This window comes from Sarcophilus harrisii, chromosome 2, assembly GCF_902635505.1.
Source record: "Sarcophilus harrisii chromosome 2, mSarHar1.11, whole genome shotgun sequence".
NCBI lineage: Eukaryota > Metazoa > Chordata > Mammalia > Dasyuromorphia > Dasyuridae > Sarcophilus > Sarcophilus harrisii.
Window position 1 is genome coordinate 652041943 of NC_045427.1, and position 23305 is coordinate 652065247.

The 23305-nt window shown below is 42.8% G+C and overlaps 1 protein-coding gene across 1 annotated transcript in view; it reads right to left on the reverse strand.

Annotated features, from left to right (window-relative positions):
• Positions 1 to 615: 615 nt before the first annotated feature.
• ANKRD22 (ankyrin repeat domain 22) overlaps positions 616 to 23305 on the reverse strand; it is a 28278-nt gene continuing 5588 nt past the window's right edge. The window contains exons 2-6 of the mRNA XM_012540647.3: positions 6652 to 6843; positions 5027 to 5134; positions 3881 to 3958; positions 1267 to 1365; positions 616 to 869 (exon numbers count right to left, since the gene is read on the reverse strand). Of these exons, the coding sequence (XP_012396101.1) occupies positions 792 to 869; positions 1267 to 1365; positions 3881 to 3958; positions 5027 to 5134; positions 6652 to 6843 (555 nt within the window). The 3' untranslated portion in view covers positions 616 to 791. The remainder of the gene's footprint in view (positions 870 to 1266; positions 1366 to 3880; positions 3959 to 5026; positions 5135 to 6651; positions 6844 to 23305) is intronic.

Consider the following 23305-nt stretch of genomic DNA (forward strand, 5'->3'; position numbering starts at 1 on the left):
GTACCTTTGTGGCAGTTTGACACTACACTGTGCTCGCCCTTCTCATAACTTGGTTGACTGTTACTGGGTCTAAAAGACCAGGAAAAGCTACCCCCAAGCCAGGTGGATGTCAGACAATTTTAATACTTCTCTTGTATGACATTTTTTAAAGAAAAGCTCTTAGGAAGCCATAGATTTGTAAGCTGCCCCAGCTGCCCCCGCCACAAACGACCTCTTTGGAAGACCCTCAGTCTCCTGACAGTGTTCTAGGGCTTTGAGTCACAACCTCCCACGAGCACTGATGAACCCAACCTGTGGGAAATCCAGAAGACAGAGGTAGGTGGGAATGACTACAGCACCACCACAAAGGGTGGCATGTGAAGGGGTGGCTCAAAGGGCATCACTGGGGACTTGCTGGGGCTGAATGGTCATGGAGGCAGGCAGGCAGGCAGGGGATGTACCATGAGGGAAAACAGATGCTAGTCCCTTTGTTTGGTCTGTTCCTTTTAGAACAGCTGAGTGAGTAAAACTGAGAAGCCAGCTTCATCAGGTAAAATGTGACTTGGGAAGAGTTTGACATTAGTCTTGGAAAGAGGATGGTCACAATGAATCCTTCAGGGTGAACCATCCGTATGAATAGCAAACATATTATGTTCATCATCCCTGGTGACAAAATATCCCCTTTGTACAGATGGAGAAACTGAAGCACACACACTGAGGTCTGACATCAGATGGTGGAACCAGAGATGAACACAGGGAACCAGCCAGAGTCCTTGATCTTAGTCCAGTGCTCCACAATGACGCCAGGAGAGTTAGGATGCTTTCCGTAACATGGTTTCAATCTGAGAAAACTTTAATCTCTGCACAATGTCCAAAGCACTCTCGCCGTGCTGGGAAAGGGGGAAAAGGCAAGCGTTACTTCCTCTGACTGAATCATACAGACTCATCAGCAAAGCTACGGTTACTCCTTACAACAGACATGTACTAAATACCTGCTGTGTGGAGGGATGTGTCAAGGGAGGAGGGAAGGGGCACTGTGCCAGGTCCAAGGGATATACAAAGGAAAAGTGACCCAGAAGCCTCCCTCCAGCAGTTTGCATCCTTCAGGGGATGGAGGAAAGGTATTCAGAAGACAATAAGTAACTGCCCTGTGAGCTGTCCTAGGTGCTGCCCTTGCCAATATAAATATGTCCCTCCTGGGAATTTCCAAACTACCAAGCATCAGCCCTAAGTTCTAAGAGAGCCATTGATGGTGGGACTCGTGGATAGTCTATGATGTGATCTCACCTTGTTCTTTATGGTGGGGTCTGCATGGGCATCCAGAAGCAAGGGGACGATGCTTTGGTTTTTCATTTCACACGCATAGTGAAGAGCTGTGCAGCCAACCTGAAATGGATCCAAGCCATCAGTTGGCAGCATTCATCAAATGTGCACAAGACATTTTCTTGGTAACACAAAGAGAATAATCAAAAGGCATAGTCTTTTAAATATACGCTCTCCTTAGAGCTTCCCTGAGAGATAAAGCTTGCAGACATTTTAACAGCATTTTACTGGAGAAAGAACTGAGGCTCTAGGCAGGGAAAGGGCTCATCCACTTTTTCATTTGCCAAGAAGTGTGAGGCAGGATATGAATCCAACTTTTTCCCATTTCCAGTCCAGCCACCTCTTTATCTGGTCACATGTGGCTCTTTATATGCCAGCCTCTCCCTTCTTAATCCCCCCTTTATATGAGAGGGCTCCAAGAGCTTCCAAGGGCCTGGGATCCCCGACTCAATACGTTAGGCAAGCAACAATCCTTTCTGAAGCTCTCACGCTGGGCATCGGAATCCAAAACCAGAAAACAGAGCCTCCCTACTTCCAAGGAATTTACTTTCAACCAAAAAGCCCTTGTTTTCTCTTCTGAAAACAAAGAGCAAATGCTCTAATTAATTCAACTCAATTCAATTGATCAAATGCTTAATAAATACCTATTATGTGCCAGAAGCATTCAGAACATGGTCTGTGGATATCAGAATGATTTATTACCTGTCAATATTGTTCTCTGAAGACAGGTTGGCTGGCCAGAAATCCAGAACGGCTCTTCCTATACTTGGATTGTATTAGCTTTTATGTGAAAATTCACAATTTGTTTTTGAAATGTCAGCTTATTGGTTGTAAGGATTCCAAATTCATCTTTATTCTGAATGACTAGTCTACGTTTTATACATTTGCTTTGGGTTTTAGATCACAGGATCATAGATCAAAGCTGGAAGAGACCTTAGAGGCTTTGGAATTCAATTCTTTTATTTTGAGGATACTGAGGCACAGGTAGGGAAGTGACTTGCCCAGGACTGAACAGCCAGGAGGTGTCTTGGGCATAATTTGGACTTGGATTTTCCTTGACTCCAAGTTCACCACACCATCTAATTGATTTCAGTGAGTCACCGGCCATTCGTGTATCCTTCTAATCCTCCTCCATCCACGATAAATCAGTCAGTTATTATTTATCAGGTCACATCTTAGAGGGAAGGATCTAAAGTTGGAATCCAAAGTAACAACCAAAATAAAAAACCATAAAACCCTAAGTCTAAAAGCCTTCAGGACTAAATGAACTAATAATAACTGTTCAGAGCTCTTCAGTTAGCTTTTAATTAAGTCTTCCAATGCTCTGGTCTGTTTGGGATAATTGTGGCTACCTAGTGATGGGATAAGAGGCTTCAGGCTAATATACTGCACCCAGAGCTCTATTAACTCAAAAGCCGATTGCTTCAGGCTGGATGAAAGGAAAGGAAGGTCCATTCCTCATCCCTGGACTACAAAGGAGCCCAAGTAAAACCAAGTGAAAGGTTTTTTCTTCTTTGATCTCCCCACATCTGAGTCATTCTAAGTCCTGCCTAAATGTGCCCATTGCTGTGAGTTCAGAGCTCAAGCACACCCCAAAGTGCAAGAACAGAGAGGTCTTCAATGCACGGAAGTTTGCTGGCTTCTGCTCTAACGTGCATAAGGGCTCCCTCACCTGAATTTAAAACATTACAACTTTATGGCTTGTCAGAATGACCTGGGAGTTAGCACATCCTGCTGGGTGACTCTAAATGACACTTACCTACCCACTGTCCTGGGACACCACCAAAGACTAAGCATCAGAGCAAGGGAGGATTGCCATTGGTCAAGAGTTTCCTCCTTGGGAGTTCTCCAAAATCCATAAAATCTCCAATTTAGTCCAAAGCCTTGTTTTTTACTTAAATAAAAGCAGGTGAATGATTTGGAAGTCAGAAGGTAATCTTTGTGTACAAAAATGATGCTTTTGTCAAACTAAAATACTAGACATATGAGTTCTTCCTATCTATAGCCAATCAGCTTGTGCCAGAAGACCCCTTTATTGTGGGCTTCAGGCACTAGCTAGAGGCTTCTCCATTGGAGTTGCCATAGAAGGTGTTCTTTTGGAGGGATGGGCTAGACTTCTAGCACAGCCTCTAAAGTCCCTCCTTCCTCTGGATCTTTGTGATTATGAACTACAGAGGGGCAGTTTCAGTCCTGACATCAAACAGCAGAAAGCTACCTAACAACAGGAGCTTCCCAGGGACCCGGCTGTCTTCCAGGTGCTGGTCATCCCGCCCAGAGACATCCCCAAGGGAAGGCAGGATAACCCTTGTCTGGGATGCTCCAGAGGGAGGGGCTTCCTACTCTGTCTCGATGGTTCCAAGGCACCCCCAGCTCTAAGATTCCATAACAAGGGCTCCCAGCCTTCTGGGGAAGGCTTTTGGCTATTCTCACTCTATTAAAATACTCTCATTAAATACTTGAAACAAGCTGTGTCCTCTGGGTCACTCTGGTTAGCCTCCTTTAGTTCCTGTCAATTCCTAATTGCTCCCTCGGATCATTTCAGGGGTAGTTGCCTTCCATTTGGGGAACGTACACTTACATAGTCTGTGGCATTAACATCCGCGCCGGCCCGGAGTAACATCCTGACGAGATTCTCGTTCTGTTTTGTCTTTGATATCTGAGTAACAAAGGATGAGTCAGTAGATATTAATTTAAATGTTTTCCCAGCACACAGATCTGGGAGGGGGACGCTGTGGTGTGACATTAAGACATATTTGTTTATAGAAACAATTTAAATAATAAGTTACATCTTCTCATGCACAGTGGAAAGAGCTTTGGGGATGGAGTCAAGAAGACCTGAATTCTAATTCAGCCTCAGACATTTACTAGCTTGTGTGACCTGTTTTTCTCAGTTTCCCCACCTATAAAATGGAGATAATAATGGAACTTCCCCTAGGGTTGTGAAGATCAAATGAGATTGTCTATGTAAAATGCTTAGTAATCCTTAAAATATTATAGAAATGTTCATTGTTATAGTTCCCATTCTATCTCTCACCATCCCTCCTATTTCTCTTTCCCCACTTTTTGGTTGTCATAAACACTAATCTCCATATTTAAATGGAGTTCAGATTAACCAAGCATTTTCCCCTCAAGGAGGAGTATTATTATCTCCATTATACAGATAAGAAAACTGAGGCACAGGCCCTTTGAGTAAGCTGCCCAGCATCACCCAGCTAATTGGTCCAGAGGTGGGATTCAGAGAATTCCTGATCCTGCATCTTCTAGCTACACCAGGAAGAAAAACCAGATCCGTAAAATGGAGGGAGGGGTGAATCACTCCTCAAATAGCATTGAGACATCAAGTATGTGTAGGGGACAGCGCACACCAAAGCAAATGAAAAGTCCTGGAGCTCGGACAAAGGCTCAGGGTCTTAGAAAGCTTCACTGATGGGCCAACACAAGGCCACGAGGAGCTTCATAAATGTCGTTCCATTTGAAAACAGAATCATCACCTTGTCTCCCTGGCTCACCCAACAGATGTAAGCTTGCAAATGGAATAAATAGCCATAGTAAACTGCGGGCTCTGTCCGGAACAGAGATGTGCCCATCCCCCTTTGGCCGAAGTTGTCACAACTGGCGGGGAAGTGGGGCGGGGTAAAGCATCCTGCTCGAGCTCCCACCACCAGCCCAAAGCCAGCAGGGGTCTGGAGAGCCCCCAACTCTGCCTTCTTTCTCCTCTACTCACCATCAGGAAATAGCCAATCAGAAGCACGGGCATCAAGAGAATGATGAGCAGATAGTCAAGGAAGGTGAACCTTTTCCTCACTGCATAATGGAGGCTTGTTCTCTCTTTCTAGGAATAAAATACATTTAAAGAAGAAAGTCATCTTCTTGCCATTTAGGGATACACATTTTCTTCTCATATTTTACAGTTTCTAAAGAACAGATATGGACGCTCTTCACACTATCGGAAGGTCATTGGGCAGCTTTCTGATCTCTGAGCTACGTCTGTTAGCCATTTTTGGCCTTAATTGCAAAAAAGTTTCAATCCCAGGGCCATTTCCCCCTGTTCCCAAGCAGTCGGGCCCTTCTCCAGCTTGTATCCTTAGCAAATGAAAAGCCAAAGCAGACCCCAATTAGGGAGGTAAACCTGTACTCCCCAAATGGACGCTCCTGAGGGCAACTCAAAGCCTGGGAGGCTAGTTGCAGCCCCATGCACATCCCAAGAGCAGGATGCAGAGGAAGCCATCGATCTCACTCTTTCAGCTTGGATTCAGATCTTTGTTCTGGTTCATTGACATATGACACACAAAGAGACTCAGGGGTGGGAAGCCGAGAACAGTATAAGTGTTCATGCTGTCTCCTAATGGAGTGTGCACTTGTGGAAGTGGGCTCCCAGCCTTCTGGGGAAGGCTTTTGGCTATTCTCACTCTACTAACTCTCATTAAATACTTGGAACAAGCTGTGTCCTCTGGGTCACTATGGTTAGCCTCCTTTAGTTCCTGTCAATTCCTAATTGCTCCCTCGGATCATTTCAGGGGTTGCTGCCTTCCAACAAACCACAAGTACTTGTTTGGGTCTGAGGCACTGATGTCCGCCACAGCCCCCAGGATCCTCGGGGCTCCCGTGGAAATGAACCAGAGCAGACATATGATTGAAGTCAAGAGGGCAAAATCATTGTCTCTCTCCTGGCCCACTTTCCTGGCTGTGTAATGAATAGATGGCTGGTAACCAGCCTTCAGGCTTGGCAACCCCTTAGACTTTAGCATCTGCTTTTTGGGGGAGGGGGCAAGTTTCCAAATCTCAGCCTGCTGCTCTTCTCCATCCCAGTCATCATGATCTACAACAGATCAGAAATGATCATGGCACTCATTCTGCTTTACGGCAGACCAGAAACCCATGGTGCTAGAACCGGAGGGGACTTAATCCACCTTCATTTTAGAGAAGAGGAAACGGAGGAATGGAGAAATGATCAGAATTTGCTCATGGGGAATAAAAGGAAGAGCCAGGATTGTTCCCCATGTCCCCTGACCATAAAACCAGTGTCATTTCCACTTTAGTATAGGAAGCCATGTGGTGATCACGAAAGGGCCCTGACTCTGGAGCCAGCAGGACCTGGGTTCAAATCTCACTTTTGATGCTCACTCCCTTTGCATAATTCACTTGGCCTTTGTGGGCCCCAGATCTATAAAAGGAGGAGGAGGAGAATCATAAACAAGGACTTTGGCCAGAGGACCTCGGGGGTTCCCCTTAATTCCAATGGACAATCCCTTCAGCCTAGAGGAGATGAGCCATTCATCCAGTGACCTTCATCGGGTCCGAAGTGAGACAAACTTCCTCTACCCTGCCCACTCTGCTAGACATTCTCACCTTATTTTTGGCATTCACGTTGGCATTTCTTCGTAAAAGGAACGCAACGATCTTCAGGTGTCCCCGTCGGCAAGCGCAGATCAGAGGGGTGTCCCCGTTGAAGCTGTCTTGAATGTTCACATAGCTGTTATCTTCTCTCACCCACCTCCAGACTTCAGCAAAGTCATTCTGATAAGCTGCTTGGCAGATGGGCTGAGGAAAAAGGTGGGGAAAGCACATTTTAAAGATTTTGATCCCAGTGCAGTGCCCTAGATTCCATTTGGAGCCAGAAATCCTGGGTTCAAGCCAGAGCTCTCCACTACTACATTCTGGGGCTAGAAAGAAAGGCAAAAATCACCCCTGGATTGAAGAAGTTTTCATTCTATTTAAGGAGACAATATTTAATACATATGTACATACGAGATGCCTGCAGAACAGGAGAAAGGTAGCCTTAAAGGAGAAAGCTCCAGAAAGACTTGGGAAATGCCTCTTCCAGACTGTAAACCATGAAGAAAGCCAAAGATTCAATATTTAGAGTTTGCAAACCTTGAGGCCATCCAGCCCAACCCCTTACTTTACAGATGAGGAAACTGAGGTGCCATAGGTTTTCCTACTCAACAACTTCCAAAAGAAAATGGACTTATGGGGAAAACAAAAACAACAACAAAGTTGGAAAATTTTAATATGCATTTAAGAATTGAAAGGAGGCAATGGTTTGTAAACTATTCAGAAGGTTTATGTCTGTGAATCATGAGTATTTTCTTCAAGAAAAGTCATGGAAGGCACGAGGAAAGCTGAGAACTGACTAGTATCATCTAAAGCAAATTAATACTGTACCAATGCACAGGAACTAACTTAGGAATCATTTCAGAATCAGGAGGAATTGTTTTCAGAATCAGCAGTTTGACTATATAAAAACTCATCATTGATTAGTTGGAGCAAGGGTCAAAATCAATGCCAATTTACATGGCATTAAACTATAGTAGGCAGAGAAAATGGCATCATGAGCAACTAAAAAGGAATCAACCTGACTTAGATAAGTAAGTATTTGACTATGAAAAGATGAAGAAAGGGTTCAAATAAATTGATTCTCTCTATCACCATTTTTCAAGAAGTTTAATCAGTTGCTACAGCAAGGAGGCAAAGTAAACCAAAGATCATACCAACCTTCAAAGACTCAGTCATTACAAGGAGAGAAACATGTCAATCCAAGGACAATCTAAGGTTTAGCAGATAAGGCCATTGGTAGGACAATGTGTTATACAGTATTGACTCACAAAACAACCTAAAGCTGCTGAGGTGAAGGATGCTATAGGAGTTATGATGTAAGATTCAACTAAGCCACATCATGCAAAGAACATTTAGAGACGAAACTAAAAGGAGGAAAACAATTAAATGGAAAGAGGAACAGACTGCCCAACATTTTTTGGGAGGGCTATTCTCATCATCGACAGCAATGGCACCAACCCATCTGAATTCTGATCTCCATAATTGCAGTAGGAAGAACTAAGAATGGTGTGTAAGAAGATAAATAAGGCAGAATGATGGACCCCAATACAGAATGAACCTATTTGAAAGTGCTGCAATTTCAACGTGCTCAAGGATCAACTTTTCAAGCTATCTCAGAGGCAGATTCCTTTTTCAGATCAAAAGAATGGAGGAAAAACTCATAGATGCTATCAACTAAAAGAAGGGATCAAAGAGATATTTATAATTAGCAAGTCATATGTCTGATTTTTTTATTTTTCTAAAACATATGAGAATGATGTCTGTCTAGGAGAACTGATAAAAATATGAGAAGGGTCAAAGAAGGTGTTTTTTTTAAGACAATTCACTACAGTAGGCAGTGAAATTGTGATACAAAGATTGAATGAAATACTCTTTTCACTCGTTGAGAAAGGGCAACTGAGAAGAATCCAGAGGAACATAGGGAAGTGTATATTATCTGAGATTTAAGTAGAGATGTGAAGGGGGAACTATGGGCATTGAATGTTGATATACTTTTAGACATAATCACTGTGCTCTTTGACTTCATTTAATTGCTTCTCTTTTAGAAGGGGGAATATTAGGAAATAAGTTATATAAAAATCAAAACCATCAATGAAACTTTTTAAAAAAGGGAGCAAGAGGAAAAATACAAAGGAGAGGCAGTCCAATTCAGGTTTTCTGTACTGACCAGCAATGAAACACACTTTCTGACTATCAACAAAGATGTGGGGCAAGGCAGCTGTGAGTGAAGAACTGTGTAAGGAAATTCTAGATATGGTTACTGTGTTGATTGGATTTGATTCCCTGGCTTTTTTAAGGCTCAGTAGAGGTGGGGGTCTATGAGGAATTGACTGTGATGTGAGAAACAAAGGCATCAATAATATTTTTAATAGAACACATTGGTAAGGAAACACACTCACTACTTTTTAGAGTATGAATCACCAGCCACAATTGTTTCCTGTGACTTTCTCAAAAGTAACCTTTGAACTTACTTGGTCATGTATTCTAGGAAATGGAATCCATATCCCACAGTCCTTTTTTTTCTGATGATTGTCAGACCTCATTCTTTTACTCTGGAAGTTTATTTATTTCTTTATCAGACTATCAGTGACAGTCATATAAGATCTCAAGAGGAGGTCTGCTTGTTGGGTATTATACTGGACAACTATGGCCCGTGCACTTGACTCTGGGGCCTAAAGAGATGGAAGGTGGGAAGAGCTAATGAGAACTGGAGAAGAAAAGAGGAAGATTAGGGAAGGCAATGGGGCTCATCTTTTGAATGGATGAAGGGGACAATTGACTTGGATAGGGGTGCCAGTACCCTAGGATGTTGGTCATCAATGTCCCTTCCTCATGATTATGGATAGTGTGTTTGGAGCTAGAAAGACCTTAGAAATCACCTCAAAGGAAGGTGCAAAAGAAGAGACCAAGGACCTGAAGGAGGGAAGTAGCTTGTGGAAAGCCCCCTCCCCAGCTGTTGGCGAGCCCTCTGGGGCCAAAGCCGGCACCCTTTCCTCTGCTTGCCATGGGCTCCCATGGGCTTCCTGGCCCCATGACCTCTGCCATAACTCACGAAATATAAGAAATGACTTGTCACAGTCTAAATGAGAAATGTCCGTGACTTGTTTCCCCCTTGCAAGCTCTGCTACAAAGGGGTTGGACTATCGTCTCTGTGCTCCAACTCTGACATCCGGGTGCTTGTGACAAGCCATGCAAGAATTACAGATGGCCACCAGGGAGCGCCCAGCTCTAAGAGTTGGTCCTCTGTGTGTCTGGCTCTGGAAGAGCCACCACATCAGCAAGCTGACGCTAATGAATTGGATGTGAGGGAGGGAGGGCTGTGCGAGGGCGCCTGCCTCATTTTCCCCTCCAGAGCCTGGGTCCAGGGGCCAGAGAGAGATCAAGATGACTAAAAATAGCGCTGGATGCAGTGAGAGGCTAAGATCGTCAACAGGTCTCACAGTGACTGAGGGCAATGTCCACTCAGTGGCTAAGGCTAAGTAAGAAATGAGGCAGAGAATGACCACTTTTACCTCGAGAAAAAAAGGGAAATAAAATCAATCTAGGAGGGGAACATCTGCAGGGTTCGGGCCAAAGCATAAACAATTACTATTTGCTTTCACTCTGAGGCAACTGGAGCCCAAAGACCAAGTAAGGCTTGACTGGGACGTTTTCTAGTCAGCCAGAGCCAGAGTAATTTGGTTTTAAGGCTGGGTCTTTAAGAAAGAAAACTCCAAAATGTCTTATGAGGCTTCGGCAGTCAAAAGTTACATCCCTTTGGGCAGAGCACTTGAAGAAAAAGGGGAGACAGAAAGAAGAGGGAGGGAGAGAGGAGAGAGGAGAGAGAGAGAGAGAGAGAGAGAGAGAGAGAGAGAGAGAGAGAGAGAAGCTGATCACCACCAGGGGGCAACCTAGCCCTAGAACTGGTACTTCTACATTCTAACTAGAACACCATCTGCAGGACAGATAAAGTGGTTCTTTGCTAGAGAGAGAGGGAAGGCCAGTACCAGCAATGACTTGCCCTGATCAGTCTCCAGTTTCTGACAACTAGAGGGATTTGATGTTTAAAAGGCAGCAAGTCAAGAAATCATTATAATATTAACTGTTGTTGAATTGAATTGTTGAACTGATACACTGTCTGCCATCTTCACTTGCTCTGCTCCCATTTCTTTCTTAATCTATTATAATCTAGGTTCTGCCAGATCTATTCAATGAGATCAACTCTATTCAGGGTTATCAGTGATTTCTGGCCTCTTTAACAGCTGATACAGTTGTTGGACAATCCCCTTCCTCTAGATAATCTTGTAGGAAGCAAAGAGGTGTGAGTGTTGAGTATGTGTGTGTGAAAGAATATGTGTGTGTGTGTGTGAGTGTGAGAATATGTGTGTGAGAATGTGTGTGAGTGTGAGAATGTGTATGAGTGAGTGTGTGTGTGAGAACATGTGTGTGAGTGTGTGTGTGTGAGAATAGGTGTGTGAGTGTGAGTGTGTGACTGAGTGTGTGTGTGAGAATATGTGTGTGAGTGTATGTGTGCATATGAGTGTGTGTGTGTGAGTGTGATAATGTGTATGAGTGTGTGTGAGAACGTGTGTGAGTGTGTGAGAATATGTGTGTGAATGTGAGTGTGTGACTGAGTGTGTGAGTGTGTGTGTGTGTGTGTGTGTGTGTGTGAGTATGTGTGTATTTTTACCAAGATAGATAATGGAGGGCTGTTCTTGTTTGAAATAACTCTCTGGCCTCCATTGGGATGAAAATGTTCCTATCTGTGGATGACATTGCTCAAGTTTCCCAAGCCCCAGAACACTCTATCATCTCTTGGAAGATGCTATAACCACTTGGAAAAAGTCTTCTAGTTTAATCATTCACATGGAGGGACCAAGTGGATTAAGAATATCTGTTATTCCGATTATGAAATGCATTTAAATGGAAATCTTTAGAGCCCATCGAGCAGGGTTTACATGAGGGACAGATAATACAAGTGGACAGCAGGTTAGGCTGGGACTTGAAGAGAAGGAGTTGGAGAAATTACAAACTTCCTTAACTAATAATTCCCAGAAGAACAGACTCTTTTTTTCAAGTTTGCCTCTCTTTATGTTGCTGTATGACAATAAGATGTGGAACACAATCGACTCCAAAGAATTAGCCTGAGTATCACTTTGACAGCAATGAAGAGACCCAGTGGAAGGGACACAGAACCAAGACTATACTTCAGAAAGCAAGATGTCGTCAAGGGGGGAAGAGATCATTTGTGAAGAATTTCCTTTTTCCCCTCCTTCATCTCACCTCACTCAGATGTCTTTCCCATGATCTTCTACTTCACCTCGATGCACATGAAGAGAGAGTGCTTCTCATCAGGTCAGTCCTGTAAATGCATCCTTCACCTCATTCCCTCCCTGCTTTTCAAGAAAATTGTCCTACCATTCTCAACTTATTCAACACTCTTCGATGGCTCCCTATTAGGGAAGATTAAATATAAAATCTTCCTTTGGCTTAAAGCCTTTGGCTCCTTCCTTCATTTCTCATCTTCTAAATTCCAGCCATACTGAGCTCCCAAGGTGCCAGTCCTCCCACAAGACACCCTGGCATCTGACTCCATGCTTTTTTGGGACCCTGGTCATTCCAATATCTGGAACCGATTCCTCATCGCTACCTTCTGGTACCCTTCAAGCCAGTTAAAAGCTCATCTTCAGCAAGAAGTCTTTCCTGTCCCTCTGATTGCTGGTGCCTTCTCTCTGCTGATTATTTCCAGTTAATCCTGTCTGTACCTTGTGGGTATAAGACAGACACTGTTTAAAAGACTGTGAGCTCCCTGAGGGCAGGGACCATGTTTTTTATTTTGTGTCTCCCAGAACTTAACACTGTGGTACAGAGTACATAGTAAGTGCTTAATAAAAGCTTGTTGACTGACTCTACTCAATACTCCAGGGGTTTGCCAAGAGAATATAATAATCCAGATATAGAGATACAGTAGGACATGAGAGTCCCATGCCCAAAAGCTGAGTCAAATATTGCCTCAGATATTTGAGAGCTATATGTCCACAGAGAAATAATTTCACCTCTCTGGATCTCAGTTTGCTCACCTCTAAAAGGAAAATCATAATATCTATAGTACCAACCTCCCAGCACTGGCTAAAGATCAAATATTAAACCAAGATAGAGGCAGGGCAGATGGGAGATCTTTTTAACATTGGGTGCTGTGGGTCCAGCCCTGTAGGGGAGGAGTCTTATGACTTTTGAGAAATAGTTTGAAGGAGAAGGTGGGGAGTTAGGTGGGGAAAAGGGTTAAGGAGGGAGCTGGCAGTAAGGAGAGGGAACAATGGGTAGAGCTACTTGTTGGAAAAGTCTGGCAGGGAAACATGAAAAGGAAGGAGGAAGGGAGGGAAAGAATGAGTCAAGCAAAAGTGTGTGTGTGTGTGTGTGTGTGTGTGTGTGTGTGTTCACCAAAATAATGAAGGGCTGCTCTTGTTTGAAGGCAAGAGGGCTGAGTCACTGGAGAGAGCCACGAATGGTGAGAATTCAGCAAAGTCTAAGAGGTAGTTTTAGGAAGAAGCAGAATCCAGAGGGTGAGGGGAGCAAATAAGTGTAGACCAAAAAAAGAAAAAAAGAGGAGAGAAGTTTTTTCTTCCAAATCTCTGAGGAAGTAGGAGAGAACATTCGAGGCAGAGGAAAGATTAGCTCAGCAATGGCCAGAGAGACTGTCTCCAGAGGGCAGGTGGTCTGCTGAGAACCCACTCTCCAAATCTCTATTAATGGCCAGCCCTGCCCACTGTGCCATATTCAGCCCTAGAGATGCAAAGGAAGTCTGCCCACAGAATGAGGCCTCGGTGGAAATAGGGTGGGTAATACTGGGACTTTTAGCCCAGAGAGAAGAATACTTGGAGAGAAGTGAAGTTATCTTCAAATTTCTATGAAAAAAAAACTTAGTCTTATTTTGCTTGGGACCAAAACATCTGGGAGGAATGGGGGGAAAGAGGTAGATCTGGGCCATGGTTCCCCAAAACAAGGGCTGTTCAGGCAGGGGGTAGGTTCCCCCACTTGGGTTCCAATGTCACATTTACTTAGTGACACTATTTACAAGGCCTTTACCCCCATGATCCTGCTTGGTCCTCACAGCAGTCCCATGAAGTCTTAGATTGTCCATACAAGCATTACTGTTTCTGTTTGATTAATGAAGAATCTGAGCTTGCATTGGCTAAAACACATGCCCCCTGCAAGCAGCTCCCAAGTACCTGAGATGGTTCCTTCTCGCTCCAGAACCAGACCTCTCAGCACCACACAAAAGCCAGGTTTGCTCTAAGGCAGAGACTTTTTCCTGCTGAGTCCAGAGTAGATGGACTTTTAAACTCTGAGATTCAGATTGAGGTGACTGACCATGGCATCCAAAGTGGACAAAGTCCAGTGTAGACAACCAGTGGACTGGATGAAGAGATGGGAGTCTGGGATACAGAGGTTCCAGGGCAGCACTGATAGATGCCAAAGTGTGGCATATGGGGGGCTGGTGAGAATACCAAGTTTTAGGTCTTAGAGATAGAATCTAAGGCCCAGATACGGTTATTCAGGGGCAGCTAGGAAGACTCATCTTCCTGAGTTAAATCTGGCCTCTGACACTTATGGCCTGTTTAACTCAGAGCAAGTCACTTAGCCCTGTTTGCCTCAGTTCCCTCATCTGTGAAATGAGCAGGAGAAGGAAATGGTAAACTGTTATGTGTCAGAACTCTAAACTTGAAACAAGGATTTATATACGGTGTTAAGTCAGTGGAATTGATAAATACAGTGGTTATCTAGTTTAGCATGGTGCTTAATAATTCTCTAAGTTCATTATGATTGATTTAATCTTACAACAAATGGTTTCCTAGTGATATAATGATTGGTTTATACTCAGTGTTGAGCATATAAGCTGAGACAAACTCAGCCAAGGGAAGCAGAGATAGATTAATTCCATTGTCCACCTTTGTGATGTCTGGAGGCTAAAGCAAAAATCTCTCGGAGCCAAGGAGAGCCAGATTCACTTACTCCATCTCACATCACCATAGTGGCAGGTCTGGCTTCCTGCACTTCCCACTGAAACCAAGACTTCTGAAAGGTTCTCAAGAAAGGTAGCTGTGCCCCAGGCAAAGAAACTAGATTGTAAAGAAGACAATAAAGACTTTTTGACTTTAACATCTGGCTATTCTTGTGGTGATTACTGAACTGAAACGAAGGCTGCTCCAAGACCTCCAGAAAACAACTGACAACACTACATTTTGGCGCCCAACGTGGGGCTGAGAACCTACATCTGTGACCCAGAAATCAGGGTAAGTACAAAAATAGACAAGAAGGAAGCTTTGTAAAGGACTAAACTAGTATTTCAGCTGAAATGGGATAAATATTTAGAAAGGAGCCTTCTCCACTGCAAGAAAAATGTGTAGAAAGCATGGTTAGACTGATAAAAAAAAATAAGATTTGATTGTAACTTGGATGCAGATCATTGAACTCTTTGAAATATTAAAATACACATCTCTTTGGTTCTCTAAGAAAAAATAATTGGATCCAGATGAGTAGAAATTAGTAGGCGAGCAACTATGTGAATATTACAATGATAACGGCCCTGATTCTATTCCTAAAGAAACCATCTATACATATAACTTAACACAATTGACTTTAAGGAATTATATAAGTATTAGAATAAGGAAAAAGAAGAAAGTGAAGGAGGGGGACAATCTAAGTGAAAAGGATGAAGAATTAGACAAGAAAGGAGTTAAGTACGATTCTTATGCAATTAAGGAGTGTGGTGTTTCACAGCAGGAGCCATTAGGGCATTCCCCTACCTCTGACCTCTGACCTACCCCCCTCAATTAACCCTTCATGGGTGGAGGGAGAAGGAGTAAGAGCAGGGACAGTGACACAATCAGGACCACTTATGAAGCAGCCTCTGACAAGATTACAAAAAGCATTAGTTAAAGCTAAAAACGAAGGACAGGATATATGTGATTTAATAGAAGCATTCCCTGTGATTGAAGAATTTGATTCTTCAGGTCAAGCCAGGAGAAGATGTACTTCTTTTGATCTGGAAATTATCAAAGATTTGAAAAGGGGTTGCACTCTTTATGGGGCTACATCATCTTATGTTAAGATGGTATTAGATAATTTGACTTATGAAATTTTAACTCCTAGTGATTGGAAATCTATAGCAAAGACATGTTCAGAATCTGGACAAAACTTATTGTGGCTTTCGGAGTATAGTGAATTATGAAGGATACGAGCCACCGAAATAGGCAAACCTGAGTTAATATGCAAATCACCTTTGACCAACTAGGAGGTAAAGGTCAGTATGCAGACACTTCAGTACAGATTAATTAGCCTTTGATAGCATATGAGCAAATTGCTTCTGCTGCTATAAAAGCTTGGGGCTCCCTCCAGGACAAAAAGATGGAGGGGAAACCTTGACAAAAATAGAGCAAGGTCCAAATGAACCCTTTGCTGATTCTGTGGGATGTCTGCAAACAGCCGTCACAAGAACAATTGGTGAAAATTCAGCAATAGGAATTATGATCAAATAACTTGCTAAGGAAATGCTAATGAGGTTTGTAGAAGAATTATATGGGGACTACACAAGGATGCTCCTTTAGAGGAGATCATAAGATGCTGTGCCCCAGTGGGCACAAATGCCTTTAATAGTAAGGCTATGATGCAGAATATGGGAAGATAGGGTCCCTCTTGGCAAGGGCCTTCCAGAGAGACTTGTAGGAGAACAAGACCCAAAACCCCATGTACAAAATGCAACAAGGGCTTCCACTGGGCCTCAGAATGTAGACTGACCCAGAGAAATGAGAGGCGGGGCCCACCTCCAAGACCTCAAACAAAAGACAGATGGGGTATGATGGCAGCTGAGTTTACATCCAGAGAGTCTTTAGAAGTTCAATACTCTGATATGCTCAATCAGCAGAGAAGCAATGTGATGGAAGAAAGGGATGACAATTGTGGAGAATATAGGCTTTTTAACCCAACAGAAGTGCAGTGTTCAGTGCAAGTAGCTCCAATGTAATCTCCAGGAGATATGGAGAGATCCCGAAAGTGGTGAATGGAAGGGACTAGATAGGTTAACTGCTTGAGGGAGAGGGTTTGCTTGTATTTCTACAGATGGAGAAGGAATCAGATGAGTGCCAACGAGCACTTGAAAAGAGAGAGAAAAAGAGAAAACCCCTAAACAAACAACCCCAAAATGAGAAGACCTAAAAAACATCTGACACTGAAAGATCATGGTTGATAACAAGACTGTTGCAAAACTTCAAAACCCGCATGAATCATTGGATTCCTTGAGATGAAAAATTGTTGATAAGACTGTTGCAGAATTTCAAAACCAGTAGGAATCATTGGATTCCCTGAGACATGATAAGACTGATGCAGGCCTTCAAAACTTGCAGGAATCATTTGATTCCCAGACACATGAAGTAATGAACAATAGATTGGTTTTGGACTATTTCTAGGACTTATTCACATGTATAATTCCTCATGTTGATTCATATTGTTTGTAATACCTCCCATGTTGATGGATTTTTGTATACCTGTTTCAAAGCAAGACCCTTCAGAAATCTGCTAATCTGGTTTGATTCCCCATTTTCCTTTGGTTTTCATCTCCCTTTCTAAGATGTCAGGGAAGACATGATTGCCTCCTTTTTTGGTGTTTTCATCCCTTTTGTAACAGTCATGGAAAGTGTGATCGCCTCCTTTTTAGGGTTCTCACCTCCTTGAGAAGTCAGGGATGATATGACCACCTATGTTCTAAAACAAAAGAAAGCGGGAGATATTATGGGCCAGAACTCTGAACTTGAAACAAGGATTCTTACAAGTTGTTAAGTCAGTGGAATTGATAAATACAATGGTTATCTAGTTTAGCATGGTGCTTAATAGTTCTCTAGTTCATTACATGTACTTAGTACTTAATATAGTTCCACAAGATTTGCACCTATGATAATGGAGTGTATAACAGCCAGCAGAGACTGGGTGAGATTCATTCCATCCTTGGTCAGGCTCTTGGTGGCTCTCTTGAGGGACCGAGAGGCTCAGAGACAGAGACAGAGAAGAGAAGAGGACTGGCAGTGGGAGCTCAGTTTCTTAGAGCTAAGGAAAGTGATTTATTCCATCTTCATTAGCCTTGTGGTAGCTAACCTGTCCTCCTGCACTTCTCCACTGAAATCAAGACTCCTGAAAAGCTCTCAAAGCTAGCTGGGCCCCAGGTAAGGAAACTAGATTGTGAAAGCGACAATAAAGACTTTTGGACTTTAACACCTGGCTATTCTTATGGTGATTACTGAGCTGAAACAAGGCTGCTCCAAGACCTCCAGATAACAACAGAGAACACTACAGTAAGCCTCTCCAGTCTCTGGCAAGAAAAAGCCAGATGGGGTCATGAAGAGTTGGTCAGGACTGAAACAAGTGAAGAATTGGTTATGCAATGAGCGGGATGAGGATCACTGAATGGGAGAGGTAAGACTGAGGGCCAATGAGTCATTACTATAAATGCTGATGTCAAAAGAGATTAGAGCAGGCAAAAATAGAAGCTTTTTGAGAAGATAATTACAGCCAGTTCCAGCAGGGTGGAGGGGGGAAATGCAGCCTGGTGCTGAAGTCACTGGCACAGGTAGATATGGGCTTGGGAAGTCAGAAAGGAACCAGTGGGAAGGATCCCCAGCTTGGGGAGGGGGGTGCAAAGGAGCTGAGAATAAGGAAGAGAGTAAAAGGCACAGAGAAATGGACCCAAGTCACAGTCACTCAGGCAGGAGCTGGAAGGAACCTTAGAGGACATTGAGTCTTCCCTGACAGGATTTACTGCTCCAGCAGGCTTGACAAGTGGCCAGCTGTCACTTACAGCTCTTCTCAGACCATCCCTTCCTATCTCTCCAGGCTCCTATCCACATACCCGATGGTGACCCATGATGCTTCCTTGCTGAGTCTTAAACATGATGCTTCATTTCTGGGCTTGCACAGGCTGTCCCCACCTCTGGAACTCTATGCCTCCTAGAAACTCTAGCTTCCTTTAGGACTCAAGTCAAAAGTCACTTTTTCAGGTGGTGTTACCTGGTCCTGCCCAGGTGTCCATGATTTCCCCTGGTATCAACTTGTTTATATATTTTATATATACTAGGAGAGTAAGGTGGGGAGGGGGAGGCTGGGAGGACTATTCAAAGGGCCCCAGGCCTTGGAGCTTCTGCCAACCTCAGAGATTCCTGCTGATTGCCTGCTAATTCAAGTCCACAAGCATACCCACCAGACTCTCCTTGATTCTGGCACCATAGGGTCACTGTGGATGTCCAGGAAACCCCCAATGATTGATCATTGTCTTCTTTCCTATAGTATCCAAGTCCTGTTGTATTTTCTATGATAAAGGGATCTGAGGGAAGGGTGCTGGGGTGAGGGTGGATGATGAGGTAATCATTTCCAGGTACAAGTCTCTTCTAGAGAGGCTTGGTCTTTCATTTGACTCAAATGCAAATTCTGAAGTTGCTCCTCTCCCTGTGTTGAGGAGATGCCTTCTAGGGATGTGCAGAAATTTTGTGCTTGTTTTTGCCCAGAAGACCATAAGTGAGCTCCTCATTGCAAACAGTGGAGGAAAGGAGGGATCTTCTGAATCTGACCGCAAGATCTAACATGGCCTGGGTGGTCAAAGGCTTCAGGCTGGGGAAAAGCTTATTTTCTAGAATTGTGGTCTTGATGTCACAAGGCCAAGAACTTTTCCTGAAGGTCCTTCTACAAAATGTCTAAAGATAGAGCTCTTCAATGTGGAACCTGCCTTGGAAAGGCCCTCAGAGGCTTCTTGTCTCCTCAGTAGAATGTGAGCTACTTGAAGGCAGAAACTATCACTCTTAGAAGAACCAGTTTTTACCACAATGCCTGGTATATAATAGGTGCTTAATAAATGCTCATTTATGAATTGATTGGTATTGTCCAGCTTGTACTTGACAAGAGACTTCTCTACAATATGCTGACAAGAAGAGACTTCTCTACAATATGTCCGACAAAGTATCAATTAGCTTTGGCTTAAGAATCTTCAGAGGTCCAATAAAAATCAAGTTTAAAAGAAATAGAGAGGGAGAAAGAGAAAATGCTTCAATCTGTCAGACACAATCAGTTTCTTCTCTAGGCATGGATAGGACTTTTCCTCATAAGTCTTTCAGAATAGACACAGATGATTGTCCTAGTGATTGTAGCTGATCATCCCAGAACATTTCTTTTGCTTTGTATACTTTGCTTGAGTTCATTAGAACACTTTCCAGGTTGCTGGGTTATTTTTTTTTCTTTTCTGAGAATATCCTGGTCTTCACTTTCCATAAAACAATAATATCCCATCACAAACACATAACACAATTTATTGAGTCATTCCCTAATTGATGGGTATGCCCACATTTTACAATATTTTTGCCCTGAAAGCTTCCCTGAATATTTTTGGTACATATAGGTCATTTTCCTTTTTTTTTTTTTTTTTTTAAATCCTTTTTGGTGTTCATGCCTAGTAATAGTGTTGTTATGTCAAAGGATATGCATGAATGTATAGCCTTGGGGCATAAATCAAATCTTTTGATCATTGATCAATTGGGGCTCTCACTTTTTATAAATTTGCCTCTCTCTTTGAGAAATGAGGCCTTATCAGAGAAACTTGCTTCAAGATTCTTTTTACAATTACTATTTCTACTATGTATTCTCTCCTTTCACTCTGTCCCTCCTCAAAAATGTTTTATACTGATTACTCTCTTCCCTGATATGGTAGATAATTTTTTATGGCAGATAATTTTCACCAATCTGGGGCTAGGGGTGTGGATGCACTGGTATAAGTTGTACCAAGACTGTGGGCTGGAACCTCACCTCCCCCCCTCCTCCGTATCCCTCCCCGACCTTTACTGCTGACATTCTAAGTTGCTTTCAGCTGGAAAATATTCTACTCTTTCTTTTGAGATATTTTGACACTCTGAAATTTGTTAGGGTCATTATTTAAAGGAATTTGAAATGGTTTGGGGGAGAGGTTGGGAGAGTTCCTGTTTTTACCATCTTGTCTTTAGTTCCCCTTAATAAGAATTTGATTGATTGATTCATATGAAATTGAGGTTCAGTGTATTTAAATAACTTGATCAAAGTGATATAATAAATAATTTAGACGCAAAAAAAAAAAAAAAAGAATCTTCAGAGGTCGAGAAGGATTCTGGGAAGGTGACAGAATAGGTCAGTAAATTCCAAACTCTCCAGATTTCCCCCACAAACAGAACAAATTTGTGCCTCAGGGGAACATGGACTGGTGAAACGCAAAGAAGACTTGAATAGAACAAGGGTCCTCTCGCATCTTTGAAAATGTATAAAGAAATAAGGGAGAGGGGAGAGAAAAGGGCGGGGGAAGAAGACAAAGGAGGGATGCATGAGTAGAGGGAGGTTAAGTAATAGGAAGGCAAGTTAAGGAGCAGAATTAAAGTAGAAGAGTTAGCAGGGATAGGAAAAAAGAAATACACAAAGACTGCAACAAAGATCAGGAGGAGAATTTAGTAGGAAAAAAGAATGTCTAGTAATCATTGATCTTAGATAAAATCAGTCTTAAGGATTCAATTACGAGAGAAATCATGGAGATTTCCATTATATGTCAGCCATCCTAATACTGTTTTGGCTGCATGTTGACATGTGGGTAAGTGCCTATGTCTGAGAATATGTAAATACGTATGCATGTTGCTCTATGAATGTATGCAAACAGATATATGCATACGTGAGTGGGTCTACGGGGCTGTGTGAATATATATGTTTAACTGTGTATATATCTATGTATGTATAAAAATATCTTATGGCTTGCTTGGGAGAGCTAGAGGGGAATGAAAGGGGAAAAAATAAAGGTTTTAAAAAGTACACAGCAGAAAACAAAAGAATAACCTATAAGGAAACTAAAAAAAAGGGATACTCATAAATATAATTTCTTCTACTATTATATAGCCTTTCTTGAACTGGTAATTTGTTGTTATAGATTGTGAATCCTCCCTGATGTTCTGCTGGGCACGGGACAATGTCCTATTTTGTTTTGTTTTATTTTCCTTTTCTGTTTTTCTTTTTTCTATTGTTTTTTTATAAACAGAAAACAAAAAAAATAGAAACAAATTAAAAGGGGGGGGGGAAGCTAAATGGTGAGTGGATAGAGCACCGGCTCTGAAATCAGGTGAACCTGAGTTCAAATCCAGCCTCTGACAATACTTCTTAGCCAACAATTGAAATATATAAACATTCATTTTTTTAAAATAATAAAATGAAGGATTTTAGTTACTTGTTACTTCCCAGATTTAAATCTGGGCCAAATCAGAGCTTTCTAAGCTGGCCAGGAAGCTGTGTGACTAAGAGATCATCTGCATTCATGCTTTGGCAGACATTCATCAGCCCATGTTGCCTTCTAAGTTAGATGATTTCTCAGGAAAACAAAGCCAAGAGTATCAAGAAAAAACATCCTAAAAATGAGAATGAGCAGAAGGCAAGAAAGCCTTGGGAGATAGTGAGTTCCCCAGTCACCGAAGGTATTCAAGCAGAGGGCCTCCTATAGGACAGGATTCTGATTCAGGCCTAGGTTGGCCTTGCTGGTCCCTGCTTTTGCTCCTAAATAGGAAATTTTGAAATATTTGCTTATTACTGTGGATGGTTTTAAGAAGTGAGTCACTAGTGAGCAGCCCCAAGGGAGCACAGAATGAGTGTGGTGAGGCACTGGGTGGATTCCAGTGGATGGGAGAGGGAGGGATGCAACCAGAAATCCACTCAGGGCTCCTTTCCTCTTCTCTCAGATCCAATGGGCTTTCGAGGTGGCTGCAGAACAATGGAGACCCTTTCTAGTGAATAAATTTTTAAAACTCTACTCGTGTACATTTAAAACAGTGAATTGTGGGGGAGGATTTCAAATCCCACCTCAGACAATTACTCAGACACTGTTTGACCAATCATTTAACATCTGTTGCCTCAGTTTCTCCATCTTTAACATGGGGATAAAAACACCTGCCTCCCAAGGTTGCTGTGATGATATAGGAAAGAATCATGGGGAAGTGTACAGCACAGTGTCTGGCACAAAGTAAGTGCTATATAAATATTACTTTATTATTATTATTAATTCCATCAATATATACACCAGAGCATCACACACAGACACACACCCCCAGAAATGCACACTCACACACACAGAGAAACACACAGAATTGAATGGGACCATTCACCTGAGTGTGTTTCTACTTTGTCCCTGACTGGTTGTGTGATCTTGGGTAGGTCTTGAATCCTGTCCGAGCCTCAGTTTCTCCATATGTCAAAAAGGGTCCAGCTCTGACTTCTGTGATCCACGATCATTACAGCATAACAAGCATTATAAGCCCCCAAGCAAAGTTCGGCCAAAAGATTATGAGCCTGCCTGTGGCTCCTAAATCTAGTGAGGAGCTGAGAGACCATCTTGCCCAGCCCCCTTCCTCTAGAGATGAAAAGACTGAGAGCCAGGAGTCGGGTCCCACAAGCTGCAGCACAATTTGAATCCAGATCCAGAGTCAGGATTCTTCCACTACTGTACTCCACAGACGGCGGCACATGGGAACACGCACAGCCCCCGTTCTGGGGGGTTCACGTTCTTAGAGATCAGGAGCTGGAGAACTAACAGCCATCACTATGGGGGCGGGGAAGCCAGCTGGAGACAAAACTGGCATCAGAGAGGTCACTGATT